The 15,822-nt window shown below is 35.0% G+C and overlaps 1 protein-coding gene and 1 long non-coding RNA gene across 19 annotated transcripts in view; one reads left to right on the forward strand and one right to left on the reverse strand.

Annotated features, from left to right (window-relative positions):
* unc-13 (protein unc13 homolog) overlaps window positions 1-15,822 on the reverse strand; it is a 101,191-nt gene that overhangs the window by 2,426 nt on the left and 82,943 nt on the right. For 3 of the 16 annotated variants that reach the window (XM_086907315.1, XM_086907314.1, XM_031916617.2), the window contains exons 8-19: window positions 15,456-15,597; window positions 14,389-14,835; window positions 13,749-13,899; window positions 10,832-11,566; window positions 10,499-10,720; window positions 9,974-10,417; window positions 9,752-9,883; window positions 9,447-9,672; window positions 8,579-8,731; window positions 6,828-6,932; window positions 6,525-6,687; window positions 207-6,398 (exon numbers count right to left, since the gene is read on the reverse strand). In XM_086907315.1, the coding sequence (XP_086763441.1) occupies window positions 6,101-6,398; window positions 6,525-6,687; window positions 6,828-6,932; window positions 8,579-8,731; window positions 9,447-9,672; window positions 9,752-9,883; window positions 9,974-10,417; window positions 10,499-10,720; window positions 10,832-11,566; window positions 13,749-13,899; window positions 14,389-14,835; window positions 15,456-15,597 (3,218 nt within the window). In that variant the 3' untranslated portion in view covers window positions 207-6,100. The remainder of the gene's footprint in view (window positions 1-206; window positions 6,399-6,524; window positions 6,688-6,827; window positions 6,933-8,578; window positions 8,732-9,446; window positions 9,673-9,751; window positions 9,884-9,973; window positions 10,418-10,498; window positions 10,721-10,831; window positions 11,567-13,748; window positions 13,900-14,388; window positions 14,836-15,455; window positions 15,598-15,822) is intronic. The other 13 variants (XM_086907323.1, XM_086907322.1, XM_086907317.1 and 10 more) reach the window with 9 other exon arrangements.
* On the forward strand, window positions 6,333-13,160 carry LOC116414414 (uncharacterized). 3 transcript variants are annotated; one of them, XR_015291816.1, is made up of 10 exons: window positions 6,333-6,474; window positions 6,601-6,694; window positions 6,782-6,947; window positions 7,461-7,664; window positions 7,804-8,293; window positions 9,388-9,674; window positions 10,049-10,437; window positions 10,517-10,757; window positions 10,857-10,982; window positions 11,083-13,160. It is a non-coding gene; the product is annotated as an uncharacterized LOC116414414 (long non-coding RNA). The 3 variants fall into 3 exon arrangements; XR_015291815.1 differs by having other exon boundaries at window positions 7,809-8,293; XR_015291814.1 differs by having other exon boundaries at window positions 7,461-8,293.

Genomic DNA, 15,822 nt, shown 5'->3' on the forward strand with positions numbered 1-15,822 from the left:
TAAATAAAATTATTGTGATTATAATTTTTTCGATGACATATGTATATATTTAGTCAAATATGGCGAAAAATGATGAATTTCATTAAAATATAATATTCGATATCTTTATCGATTATCTTTATCAGAATTATTAAATAATTAATTCAATGTTAAAAAATATAAACGAAACATGAACGATCGATGAAATAATAAATTCGAAAAAATACCTGGCAATGCTGGCGTCGCGTGCGTCGATCGATCAAGAGAGATACCATTTTTTAAGGATAGAATCATAACGAAAAATCGTGCACACGTTTAGAGCTAAAAAGATTTGAACTACATAAATGATACAAAGAATAAGCTCTTAGTGCAAGTGAACGAACGAAAGATAAACGTTTATTAATAAAGATCTGGGGTTTGGTATTTTTTTTTTTTTTTGTGTTGAATGTGCGTGTTTGTCTCTGATACAATTGCTTTTAGGTTCACCTATGTATATTCGGAGGCTGCGCAACGGTGTGTTGTAATATAATTCTTCTCCCTCTTCATTCGCTTAGTTTCGCGTTAAAAATTTTGATAACAACAATGGTATTCTTTACGGGAACGATGAAAATGTACTCATTACTCGTTGAGATATAATATCTAATAATCATGCAGTCATCCGCACGTACGCACAGAATTACGCGTTTCGTTATTTTCTTTTTGCATCTCTTGTCACATGATTACAAATTTATTCCTTAATATGCTTTACTTACGAAACACAAACATTCTGCCATTTTTTTTCTTTTTTTTTTTTTTAATATATTTGTTAAGTACAATTATATACGCGTCGTACGATTTCTCAAGCATAGTATTGTCAACAATTGTGTATATATTTGTTCTTTTTTTCTTTTTTCCTTTCCATTTGTTAAATGGTTTCTTCTGCTACATGTTCTCATAATACAGCAATCTGAAGTCTAGTTTTCGAATAATTTCCTTTCTTTGGTTCTGCGTCCATGGTCAGCTACTGAACGCAAAAGTTCGCGATGACATCTCACGCTCTCGTCGAACAAGAACTACGAACACTTAACCTTGTTTCATTATATACATATTTCTTTTCTTTTTTTCTTCGATTTTTTTTTTTTAAGAAGAATAATGAATCGATTCGTGCAACGAGATGTTCAATCACAGAAAAATTTTTCGATTTTCGCATTTGTTTTCGATTGTATAAATTTAAAATATATAAATGTTAATGATATATTAAAATGATTTACGGATATGCATTCTCATTATGTAAAGATAATAATACATTCTATTTCTTTTCTTTTTCGATATTAATTTTTTTAACCCTTTAGGGACCATTCTATTTTATATATTTTTTTTCATTCTTCTTTTATATTCTTTTTCTTTCTTCGAATTCAAAGTTATTAAAAGTAATGAAATTCATAGACTAAAAGCTAGATCTATTATTAAACATTCATTTCTAAACATTCATAGCATGCATCACGTTATATTATAATAATCTAATAATACTAGAATAATATCAATTTTATAAATTATGTATTAGTACCGTAATTATATTGATATCTTAAGTAGAATCCAAGATAAAGCACTTGAAAACTGAATTCCGTTTGAGAGTCCCAGCAGGGTTAAATTTTTATTCATTTCAAATTAAATCATTGCAGAGCACTTTTGTATCATTTTTTCTTGAATAACATACTTTTGTGCAATCTTTCCTTTTAGATTAGTCAATATAAAATAAAGAAAAAGACAAAATGTGCACGACAACGATATTTGTTTTGTTTTCCTACGAGCAAACTGTATAAGAAACAACATTCACGCATACCGTTCACGTGAATTTAGACAAAAATATCACTATTAAACGGCAACGTGAAAATTCCTAGTCATTTCCTGTCCTTCGTTGCTCGTCGAAATTCCTCTCTTACCTGATTGATTATTCGACGATTACTTTTGCGTTCCCAGTATCAATATCATCGTATTCGTGTCGTTCTTATTATATTACCGATCGATTACATAGATATTGTGATAATTCGTCACAATTTCTATGCAACATTGCCATGGTATCTTTCGCTATCACACCAATGAGACTCTTCGGACGTTTAACGAGTATAGAGAATAGAAATCGAAATGTTTTTTAAAAGAGAAAAATACTGTTGCTATTGGGAACGGTGTTCACGTGCTTGATGTGTATATGCGCGCGGTATATTGTGTATGTATAATTATGTTTCTATATATGTTTGTCTGTTATGTGTTACATGTTGCATATTCGATTCAATTGTTTATAGACTTGGTAAGTTGGCATTTAGGATAACATAAAAAAAAAAACAAATTTTTAAATATTATAATAATTTCTTATTTACGATAAAACTTTCGATCAATACGCATGCTTATCTTTATGATTGTTTGAATCTATCAGAAATAATAATTAATAGCTAAATAACAATACAAATTGTTTAATACAATATAATTTATCCATCTTACAATTTACAAATTAATCAATAAATAACTAGTAGATAGACTTGTATTCTATCCGTGTACCAACTTAACAGTTCTGATTGTTAGGTTATACCTTGTGTCTGTTTTTTATTATTATATGTATAAATGTTTATAGGTTATGTGAAATGTATGTGCGAGTGTATACGTGTGTATATGTACTTTAAGGGGTAATTATCACAGAATACACGAGATATTTTTTTTTCATTAAGCTTACGAGATATTAATCGAAGCGGAGAATAGGAGGAAAAATTGGCGGTCAATCCCGTCCACGAAGCGCAATCGCCGAGCGACCCCAAAACTTTTCAGCGCAAAGAAACACACAAAAGATTGTTCCCGTTTCGTCGACGGACTTGGCCTGGTTGCCGAATTCGCCAACCTTTTTTCATTAATTAGTATGTACTTAGGCAGCGGAGAAAATAGACACTTTTACAAATGAAGATGGTGGCGAGATCGCGGATTCGTATTTCTCTTTTTCAATTTTAATTTTTCTTATTTTCTTTTTCATTTGTTTTTTTCTATATTTTCTATATGCGTATTTCGCTGATACCATGTTGTTTTCGTCTGTGTTCGATAAGTGTGCTTTCAAATTCGAAATCTTTTTTCGCTACGTTCGTTTTTCTTCGGTCAAAGGCACACTGGATCGAAGCAACGCGAACGTTGCAAAAAAAAAAAAAAAAAATGAGTTGCAATGCGTTTGGTGCGTGAGGAACGTTTCGTCGAAAATATTTTAATCGAAACCGGTATACAAATCCGTTTAAACTTACGCATTTTAATCACGTTAACGACGCGCTAAATCTGATGTTTACAAAACAAAATACGTTTAAATTATAACGTAAATTTTCTCTATTCAGTTCTACAATATTTTGTAACGATTTAAAGATATATTGATTTATGAATGATTAATTCATTGTTATTTTTTCTTTGTCTTTTTTTTTTGTATTCAATTGTGAAATATTTGATTTTTGACGCAAAATTACATGGTAAGAAGTAATTTCAGAAAGATATGCGCTTATATGTATAACATGTTAAACAAAATTCTATGCAGAAATTCTGTGCTTGATTCATGCCGCGTATAGACGCATGCATCATCCGGATATGATAAACGCCTGATGTAAATACGTAATTGTAAATATAGCCGAATGTTCCTCATTTTTTGGATGGCTCTCTCTCCAGACGAGTATCCCGCGCTCGCAACTACATCAGCATTTAGATACTATACACAATACGTAAGTATATCTAGACGTACTACGTAGTAGAAACTTTTTTTGTGGATATAATCATTGTAATCTCTGGAATTGTATATCTGGTTGACCTGCGAAGGCCGGAGAATGAAATTTATTTAGTTTCAAAGTCGCGTGCATCTTTTTTTTTTGTGTTATTATTAGTTTCCATCTTTCGTTTCTTTTTTCTGCTTTTTTTCATTGTTTTTCCCTTTTCTTTATTTTTTTTTTTTTTATTTCATTTGCAGATTTCTTGGGAGATCCGATCGAAGCTTCGCGCAAGAATTGCAATATGTATTCTTAAACAAGTGTCTTCAAAGTTTTCGAACGACGTTAGATGCGAAATGAAGAACGTTAAAGTGTCTTCCGCGAGGACTGTTTCCGTTTTGTAGCAGATTGAGGGACTGTTTAACGCGTCCGCCTTTAATTTTCTTTTTCTTTTTCTTTTTTTTTCTTTTTATATAGTGGGGGAAGTCTTATATCAGAGAATCGCGGACTTCAACCTTTGTAATCCAACGAACCATTTCTATGAATGGACAATATTTGATCTATTTACAAGAGTAATATCGATGAGATATTTTAAGCGAATAGAGAGAGAAGTATTAATGTCCATTTTTTTTTTCTTCGAAGCTTGCGTTCCACTTTGTCGTTTACATATTTTGCTCGCTCACACAAAAAGCAATGATCGTCAAGAGGGAAAGAGTCGAGAAGTTAGATGATTATTTAAGTTATCATACAACTACCACGATATAAAGTTTAATTTCGAAAAAGTTAGGCTGTCGATTCATAGAAATAGTATTTTCTGATTATAATGGATCAAAGATCGGATTCTCTGTTTCACAATATTGTATATTGAAAGAAAATCTAAGGCGGACGAAAGTTCTACTTTGTTTCCTTCTTTCTTTTCTTGTTATTTTTTTCTTTTTCTTTTTTTTATTTATCTTCTTCAGTGGAACGGAATATCGACTTCTTGTATAAGTAAACATCTATGTATCGTCTTCGAAGTTAGACCAAAGGTGATTCAGGGAAAATGTTCGAAGTCTTCGAGCGGACCTCATATTTGTTCACCAACAATAATCAGACTCATACGATCTCTTGTTAATTCTTACAATAAGAACGTACTTTACATTACAATGCCTATTTATTACTAACGGCACGTCTCGAGTAACGTCGTGACGTGCCTATTGGTCGTACGCAATGCTACGTTAAACTGTTATTTAGAAAAAACTTTTTTCGTCAACAATGTGTTTCACATATCTACAAGAAAACTCGTCTTCCCAAACAAACGGCCTAAAACGTCGTCTCTCACAAGGGTCTATATATTTATACGTAGTATTACATCTCCTCGTTGCAGCGCGATTCGCTTTTCAGTTTTGAAAACACGTTTGATTCGCGTTTTATATTTGCAACGTGCTTATGTTCACGGACCCCGATTCGATCGTTCTTTTATTTTCTTCTTCTTTTCTATTCACAGTTAAGCTGCTTCCTCTTCTTTTGTGAATCCATACAGGTCGAGGTCTAATCGCGCTGGATACATTTTACGACTATTTCAACTTCCTTCTCTTTTCCTTACGTTACGAATATTTACCAAATATATTGCGTACTGGCAGCACTGTTTTCACATGTTGCGTCTATTCAAAACACTCTCCAATACCTGAGGTTTCGTATCCTCCATCTTTACGGCACTTGTTTGAACCAAAAGTTCGCCGTCTTGGACGTCTTATTCTATTTTTCTATCATTTGTTTCGAAAGGGTGGGAGGAATCACCCTTTCATTTTTTTCTTTTCTCCCTTATCTAACTTCCATTGGACGAACGTTTCGATTCGGGGACTCTTTTTAAATATGTTCAGGCTCGAAACCCTTCCTTCTTGTTTTCTTTGTTTTGGTTTTGTTCTTTTTTTTTTCTTTCTTTCTTTCTGTTTATTCGGTTTATATAGGGGACGGGGCTAAAGCTCTGTGATTCGTAAAAAAAGACAGAAGAACACGCTCGACCGGAAGCTGGCTGCGAAGGAAGCAAGAAGAAAATATGTCGCGCGACATGCTTTCTTGTTCCCTCACTGACCGACGATGTTATCGTTAGAACCGAAAAGGATTCGGCCGATTGTCCTTATCGGTGATCTTTTTTTCTCATTCGTGTTTTTTGTTTCTTTTTTTTTTTTTTTTTTTTTTTTTCTTTATTACTCGTGTTTCATACGTTTTCGATATCGCATGTATATTGCTCGCATTTTTATTTTTTTACTTTTTATTTTTTTGTTTTGTTTTTTTAAAGACTTCATTCTCGACAACGACGGCCGAACGTTCTATAGTTTCCCCTGTGGACAATACCCCTTCTTTCCTTCTCTCCTTCGAGCTCTTTCCAAACTCGAAGGACGCATCGCTTCGCTGTCGTGGCTTTAATGCTGCGAGTCTCAGGTAGGATTCGGTAAAGGTGTCTCCTGCCTGATGTCACTCTTCAGTTTAACGAATTCCTTCGCAATTTCGTCGTTGTTCCTCTGCGAAAGAATCCTCAGGATTGTCCAACCGGTCTCGTCCATCTGGATTCGTTTGCCGAGCGACAACCAGCAGGCGCAGGAACCTTCCTCGACTATATCCTTGAGCTGCATCACTGCTACACCAACTAGTCTGTCTTCTCTGGCAAAGCAATAATCTTTGCAACAGATGTGCAATTCGTAGAAGTCCAATTGCTGCTGCTCATTGCCGATCATGCTGGATATATTGAAATAATTACGTCAATTCATTGGATAAAGATAATGAATCAAACAAAGAGCAGAAAGAGTTGATGGTAAACTTATCAAAGTATTATTATTTAAGCATTTATATTTGAATACTCACAAGTCGAAGCTCTCATTGAATTGTGGTGACCAATTATTGGTCTTTGATTTTGTTGATTGTTTCCTCTTCTTTCCAGTTAGATGTGGTCCGATCAAGTTTACTTCAACATATGGCCTGAACATTCCTGTAGCTAGTTGCCACTTCAAATCGTTCGCAGCGACAACTGAAAAGTATAATTTATTAGATAATATTATATGAAATGAAGTGAAATTTTATGTTTGAAATTTTGAATATAAGATAGATTATTGTGATTGCAGATGTTTTATAATGCATAAAAGGCATAAAGATTTGGATGAGATATACCTTTGACGGTGACTTTTTGTTCGCCAGTTCCAGGATGCGTGAAGAGATCCACTTGAATACTGACTTCTCCAACTGAGCCTTCCTCTGTGCCAGCAGTATCTGGAACTTTATTAAGAACAAGTTAGATTTCATATACAAATTCAAACTTCTTGTCACTACAAGAGAGAAAACAAGAGCCTCGCTGAGGCTCTATTCGAGACTAAAATTTTGAAATTGAATGCTAAAATACTATATAATATATGAATAATATCTAATTCTAGAGCAGATTACATGCTCTAATCATATGCATGGAATTTTGTATCTTTGAATCAATTCATCAAAGAAGACGAAGTTGCTGTATTTGTTAAAGACGCATGGATAATCTCAAGCATATAAAATTTACAAGATCTTTATACAATGATAAATTCACTAATTTGCTAATCGATTTCATTATTATTTTATGAACAAGGATTAGTTTGCAGCAATTTAATTATAAAAATTACAAAATTTAATTACAAAAATCTTATATCTCATTGCTTTGACTGGATTATACATTTTGCGATTAATAATTAATTTACCAGTCGTATGGATATGTAAAAAAAAAAAAAAAGAAATTATAGAATTGTCGGTTTATATCTGCTACATACTTTTTAGAAAAAACAATTTAACTGGAAAATGATATGGTGAATTGACTGTGATAAAGAAAATCTATAGGTGTTTAAGTGTACATTTGTCAAAGCTTAAAAAAAAAAAATTATTAAAAGAATGCTTAGTGTAAAAAACAATGTTAGAAAATGGCAACCTCTGGAGTATGTGTAATATATAGAGTATATATTCACAAATTTATATTATTATTGTGTAAGTATACATAAAGTATAATTCTGTCATTTATTGAGAAAATTATAAGAAAGATAAAAATTAAATAAACAAATAAATATTTGAATACAGTATGTAATATGTACTAAATGTATCATGTATATGTATAATTGTGTACTAGAATAGATTGCTATCAAGTGGATATTGCCATCGAGATGAGTACAGCCTTATAAGAACAATGATAATCATCATGCAAATGTTATACTGTTCGCGGCCATAGAAGATAAGTGGAACATTGATCATTCATTCGAAATCTCGAATTCTGAGTCCAAAATTATGAAGTTTCAAGTGGGCTTCCCAAGATTATTGGATTTATAAATCTTCATGAACTCATGAATTATTAGATTATAGAAGTTCGAAGCTTCACCAGCAATTAATAACCTTCTTAATGACCTATGATCTCAAGTTGATGAAGGATGGCATTCACTAAGAGAAATTATGACTTTCAGATCCGAAGGTGGCCATTTTCTACTGTCGATGTTTTGTAAGGTTTTCGGTAGTAGCAGCAACAGCGGTAGTAGTGACAGCAGCAGCAGCACTACCTAATACAACTATCGATCACCGAGAAGTCTTCGGGACGGTCTTTTTGACCCTTTCAATTCTATTTAATGGTATTTTTGCTATGCTTCGAGAATCTTGTATTACTGATTGTATTATTCTACGCCTTTATAGCTCATAATTCAATTTTATACATAGTAGTGAAAGAGTCGTGGCTCACAATCTGAATTTTAAATTTGTTTGAGAAAATTCCTAATAAAATCCCGAGAAGACAGCTCGGTGCACAATGCAATCACAAACAGTCCACTACGTCCTAAAATGAGCGCCTAGGTTCGAAAGTGGCCGGAAGTCAGCGAAGAATTCCCTTCTGCTCTAAGGTGGCTAGTGCTCTCCGATACCTTGTCGACTCTCTCGACGAAGAGAGGGCTTGCTCTGGCGAAGGGGTTCCTCGAGGCTTTCCATACCCTCGGCTCCTTCCCCTTCGTCGCCACCTCTTTCGCTGCTCATCGAACGCTGACGCTGACGTAGCTTTGACGCATTGTTCAGTGGCACTGTCGCGATAATTTCGGTTACGTCGGTTGTATTTCGTACGATTTTTCCAAAAATGTCGCGGTGTACGTGTGTGTGCACGGATAATGATAAATGTAAAAGAAGCGTGTGTTGTAGAACGATTTATTTCCTTTTACTTTTTATTCAATTTGATCTTAAACTCAACACTACGCGCTGTTAATAGAATTTTGATTGCGCCAAGTTTTTGATAGATATTTTGATAGTGGATAAATTTAATAGAAATTTGAAAACTCGCGATATAGATAAATTCGTAAACAACGTGTATTGGAATAAATTTTTTCAGAGAGTCATTCGTTTGTTTCATAAAATTTAATTTATTCGGTCAATTTAGATTCGCAACTTGATTGAAACTTTGCTAATCGTTAATGTGTGATGATAGATACTGTGCTGGAAAATTGTGTTAGTTTTTTTTATACGTGAAATATGCTTTTTTCTTGACTATCTCAAGTGGAAAAGATATAACGATTTCTTTGATATTATTTTACTTTGATATTATTTTTCCTTCGTTAAAAGTTAAAATGAATAAAATTTTGTGCTCAGTTTTGATACACTATCGTTGATACTTATAAACAAAAGATAAATAAAATTATGACTGAGTATACAATTTTGATATTTAATTGATAATTATACCTTACAGCTGATGAAAATGATCAGATGAAGATATTTAATGACGTTGCCGTTTAAAAGTGAACTTACCTTGGTTGACCTGAGACGTGACAAAAGTCTTGATGAGTGTGTCTGTTGTTTGCGTATACAGACTCAAGGCATATCGCAAGCTTTGCAATTCCGGTGATTTCTCCAAGAATGTCTTCTTCAAACCGTTGCCACCTGCGTGGAAGTACTGTTTAATGGTATCGAGGGCAACCTCGAGGACTGCACACTGTTTCGGCGAAAGATTCTTCTCTACTTCCTTCGAAATATCCTGTACGTAAAAACAATGTATTTATAATGAAAATATCTTTTAAAATATATCGGTTACTAAGTTATTCACAATGACGCACCATTACACCGCTCAGTGCGTTCTTCACATCCGGTTTGCCGGCCATGTGATTCTTAAACAATTTCGACATGTCTTCTATCTTAGCATTCGCGGCCAGATTCTTCGCATTGTCTGTTAGATTCTTGAACATCATCTATAAAATGAACGTGGCAAAATACATTTTAATTTTATAACTCGATTAAAAATTTTTAGAAATAGAAAATTCCAAGAAATACAATCGTACACTCTTGTCTGACATAGGCGGTAGCACCACTGTCTTCTCCAGAATCCTCATGACGATCTTCCATAATTCTTTCAGCAATCTCTTGAGCACAGTCTTTTCGCAAGATTCAGCGTACAACGACAAACTTCCATCGAGAAGATCCATGAGAGGACGCAATACTTCGTCAGCTTCGACGGCGACGTTGTTTCTTTGAGCAGGTTGCACTTGTCCACTACCTTTAATAGCTAACAACAGATCTCCTAATTCTTTCACGGAAGCTGTTATTCTTGGTTCCAAACTCTTTGCAAAGAGCATAGCAAGATCGTCGAGTGCTCCATTCAATTGTTGTTGAAGTTCTTTCAGAATGTTCGCCGCATCCTCTTCTAATTTCTCTCCGCCCATCGATTCGAACATCTTTTCTAATTGCACTCTCAATTGTTGAATGTTGTTCATAAGAATGCAAGCCTAAAGGAAAGAAAAAAAAGGTACGCTTTACAAACGTTTAATCACAAACCATTTAATCGAAGTTATCGAAAGTGTACGCACGATTCTCTCTTCCTTCAGATGACTTGGGAATTCCTTCTTCACGATATCCGCGTATGCGACCAATACTTTCACAATGGTCTTTGCAAATCTCTTCATATACCTCTTCCAGATTTCCGGATCTGGACACTCCAGTTTGGAGACCACGTCGAAACACTGGGTTAATTGTGTGAAGACGTCGACGACGGAGACACTGAACAGCGCGTGTTCGCTGCTCTTTTGGAACTGTAAACAGTTTTACGTACGATATTAAACGACACGTGTACGTAAACACGATATTCTACGTATCTGCCTGTAATTAAACAAAATCGAAACGCTTAGAAAGGGAACGCTTACTCCGTCCTTCTTGTCTCTGTTGAAGGCACCATGGAGATATTCCAGTGAGACGTCATCGTTCTCGTTCAACCATTGCATGACAAACGGCTCGAACCACGCAGGGTACTCGGGCACAGCGCCTTTGTAAGGCGGCACATCCTTCACGTAATTGGTATGCAACCATTTAACCTTGAAATGAAGGTTCATGTAGGCCGAAGATTTGCACAATCTGTGCTGCTCGTGCTCCTCCAACGCGTATTTCATATCCACAGCGAACAAGGACCACATGGTGGCCGCCGACAATTGACCGATGTTCAATTCCTGGGGGAATTGGTTGAGGACGGGTGCGTAGCTGTTTTTATCCTCCTCGATCACCGAAACGATCAGCGCGATCAACTTGTGCCAGAAATCCAACGATTCCAAACGAGGGCCGTGGTCCTCGGCGTCCCTCTTCGCCTCGTTCGGATCCACCTGGAATTCCCTGTTGTAGATGTCGTAGCAATTCTCGAAGAGGAACTGGTAGGTCGATCGAAGACACGCCTTCACGCAATCCTTGACCACGGTGCTCGCCCTCGGCGGGCTGGACAATTCCAGAACTTTCATACGGAAGAATGTGATACTCGTGAGAAGGTCGACCGTGCTCTTCAGATCCATCAGCTTCTCCTGGCTCGAGGCAGGGAAGTTATTTCGATACATGGAGAGATCGATTCGAAGGGAGTTGTGCAGCTGATCCAGTAATTTCACGAACTTCTCTTTCTGAAATGCAACGAAGAAATGGACCGTGAAGAAAGGGAAATGTGTTTTGTATCGAGTTTCCATAAATAACGAATGGCCATCGGAAGAAGGGGAGGCCTCCCTCTCGGTCTCGCCGAGATCATTTATCCAATCCCAAAAGTTATCTTGCGCTTATCTCGCGGGAAAACGTATGTGCGAGATTCGATCCCTCTGGAGCGAGAGAGAATTGGGAGGGGAGGGGAAATAGGAAGGACGAAGTATGGATCCATATGATAGATCGGGCTTATGATAGGTTGCAAGTCGATAAAGTATGGTATACAAGTTGAAACGAAGTTGAAGGATTAACGAGATTCTCTAACTTGTGATAATCTCTTTTTTATTCCATCATTTCGATCGTGAAGTAATTCTTTTTTATGCGAAATAAGAATAATAGTTGTCGATTAGATTAACTCGTATATTGATGTTTACAAACTGGTATTAACTCCTTCTTGTTTATTTGCTAATATTTGGAAATGAAAAATTGATTTTCCTCGTCTGATAGATTATGATGGTATTAAAAAGTAAATACAAATTTTAAATGTTGTTACGAAATTTCGAATTTATTTTCTTGAGTTTTTATTTCTTTCGAATATTGAATTTTTTTTCTCCAAAATCTTTATCGTGCTTTATCTCTGGATATAGTATAGGATAATTCAACTGCGTAGTATTGTTTACGATTTGTGGGAGTTTACGATCCCAACGTGCTCGTAGAATCGAAAATATTCAAGAAGGAAAACGAACGATCGAAAGGAAAAAGAGAGACACGGATTATAAATAATTTAATAAACAATTTCGTCGAATAGAATGAAAATTAAGTAGTGATATCAATAAATGTAATTCGATGATATCGAATACATTTTATTCTTCATTTATTTAGTACATTTATTATGAATAAAAGAGAAACAGTATATATGTAAAAAAAATAATTAAAACGAAGAAAGGAAACTTCTTTCTTTCTTTCACATAAATAATTTTCAAGATTTTTAATTACTTTTTTCAATTTTGTATAACGTTTTATCTATCTTTTTATTGATCATTATAATTTCACAAGTTTGTTTGTTTCTGTGATACGTTTCCTTCGACCTCTTTTCGTTAGCATCACCTATCTTTTCGTTAAAGTTTTCGCAAGATAAAGTTATTGGATCGTATGTGTTGGAAAGATAGAATCATACATAATTCAACTCGAAAACAGGAACGATCGTTTTTTCTCTCCCTTCTGGCAACTTTTTTGAAAAAATTTGCATTGTTTTACTGGAATGAGTCTCTGTCACGAACGATGGAATCTGTAATTCCGGGATTTGCATAGTCGAAAATTCTAGTTTCCTCGAAAAATTTTCTCTCTTTAAATCACATATCAACACCAGCACTTATTAAAAACGAGAACATAGTTTTATTTGCAACGATACCATCTTTTTACCATATACCATAATTCTGTTTAACAATTTATCATTCTATTCTTTCTTTTATCATTTTAAATTAATTTACATTACATATTTATATACTCGAACACGTAAGGATCATTTATAAAATTATCTACAATTCTATGATATTAAATCAGAATATTTTGCTTCTATAATACACGACTATAATAATAAATCATTATTCGATTAACAATTTCCATTATACAGTGAAAAAAATGCAACAAGATTCCTGCTACGTATGTAATAAAAATAAGAGAAGGATCTTGATTAAAATTTTAATTAGACCAGATCGTGTTATCAATTTTCAGCTATGGTAAACTGCGAAATGGAAAGGATGAGGAAGAAGCGGATAAGAAGTAATTTAATCGAAGGATTTCACCACGAAATTGATGGAGCCACGAATCTATCTCTGGGTAACAGCATAGAAAAGGATATTTCTCAATCACGGTATTTTCTTTATTTTCATCCTCTTTTTATCAAACTTGTAATAGCAATGCCTGGACGCGTTTGTGAGATATTTATTTGTACCAAAAAAAAAAAAAAAAAAAACGTATATAAAATATTTAAAAATATTAAAATATTCCAATGTGATGATGTTTACAGGATGCATTAAATCTTTGTTCAGATAGTTTTCCATTTCATGATGAAGATATAAACATGACATAAAGTTCGCAGTCTAGAAATACCGATCAATTCTTTTTTCTTTTTTTTTTTTTTTTTTTTTTTTTTTTGCAAAAACTCACCCCAAAATTGCTGGCGGCGAATCTATCACTGGCCGAAACGGCGGAACTCGCGCTTGTATGGGCATAGTACGCGTTTATGTTCGCCAACAGGGTGGACATCACCGCTGGCACACCTGGGCACAGGTACTTCGTGGAGAGGCAGTGAAAATGTCTGTGAAAAAACGATCCATCCATAAACATTGATAGAAAATCTCCTAATCCATGCTCCTTATAAATTACAATTATTTTCTGATGTTGACCAACTTATGCATGCAATTATCCAATATCTTGTGATACCCCAAGGGGAGGCTAGTGACCCAATTTAAATTTTTATATATTTTTTGAAAACTTTATTCTTTTACGCCTAATAAAAATTTAAAAACCATCATAGATACGTCTCCCTCTAGACAATAAAAAAACGCTTCTTCCTCCCTCCGCCTAGATACACTATTACGTTAATAAAGAATAAAAGTTGCAGTGGAGAGAGGTCCAAAAAAAGATCATCAAGGTCAGCATGGGCAAATAATGAAACGGTTCATTAAAAACGGCGCTCAAAGGGAAAGAGTGGTGTGATGAAAGTGACAGCTAGAGGGACATGCTATCAAATCCCCTATTTGATAGAAAATTCCGAAAGAATTTGAACCAAATAAGCAGGACTCACGTCATTGCTTGGTAAATGCTCTCGATTCCGTATCTCATCGCGAACTCGTCCACGAGCTCTTCTCCCGGTGGATCGAAGTACACCTTCCAGGCGTCGTCCCCCTTCGCCTGGGGCAGCGCCACCACCCCATCGTTCTTCTCGCACAAACTGTGAAACAGATTCTCGTGCAGGCACGTGTATTGCACGTGGTAAGGGGCGACCTTCTCCTCGCCTTTGATCTCCACGCTGATGTGCAGCCTGATCGCGCCGGAAACCGCGCTCTTGTCCGTCCTCTTCTCAAGGTTGTACCAAACGTCCATCTCCCCGCTCAACGTCCTCACCTCGATGATCGTCTGACCGAGGAAATCGTCGCTCTCTCTCGTCAGTTTCTGCCTTAGCTTCGACTTCAAATCGTTGTCCTCGTCCCACACTCTCACTTTTATCCGGTCGGACGAGTTATGGCATTCGCTGTGAACGAGGGGAGTCGAGGGGTTAGCAGGCTTTGATTTGACAGGGATTGGGATTGTTTTGGATTTTATAGGAAATTGTTCGAATTCCTTCTTCGTTCAAAACGTTGGATATAATATAATAAATGTAATATTTATACATTCTGATAAAAAAATTAATACAAATATTCCTCTATAATATTCAATATTAAATCCAGAAACTAACTCAGATTCTCCCTGAATTAAATCAAAAGGTGTACGATTTAATTCAATTAATATTCTTGTTAAAAAATATTAAATATAAAGGATAAACTAATACAACAAATTCAATCAAATACATTGATAATTTATAAACTCTAAAAAAGAAAAATCTTTCAATTAAAATTATTAATATAGTTTATAATTAGATATAAATATAGTTTAGAATTATTTTTTCGTACATTTCATTTATTCGAATATTTTGAACAGGAACAAAAGTGATTTGGAGGGAAAACTCGTAGACAATTTTCCTTTTTGAAATAAATATAATACGGATTTTGTAGTATCGATCTATTTTTTAAAATCAATATTACGAATTTAAGCGTACGATTTTCTTTTTTTTTTTTTTTCACGATAAAAGCGACGTGTAATGGAATTACTCACAAGTAGAACTTCTCGTGCCAAACAGGATTCAATTCCCTCGGCATGGTCCTCGTTCGCTTCTTCACTTTGCCGACCTGGACCGTCACGTACGGATCAGATGTGCCGCTCTTGTCTTTCGCGATCAATCCTTGGGCGCAGATCACTGTGAAAGTTACGCAAAATCGATGATTAGACGATTGTCTCACACCGCTTGCCTACCCCGACACGTGCTCCCATTATTTCGCCTAATACGATCCCCGAGTTTTTCACTTACCTGGCAGAAATATTGATATATCTTTGTTACTTTTAGATAATTTATTTATTTATTTTTTTTTTCCATAGCAAGTGTTACCTGTTACTCGTTCCAAGGAAACGAAAGAAATGTATC

The sequence above is a fragment of the Apis florea genome, unplaced genomic scaffold (genome assembly GCF_048593485.1).
Source record: "Apis florea isolate Af1SG1 unplaced genomic scaffold, ASM4859348v1 contig_2839_pilon, whole genome shotgun sequence".
NCBI lineage: Eukaryota > Metazoa > Arthropoda > Insecta > Hymenoptera > Apidae > Apis > Apis florea.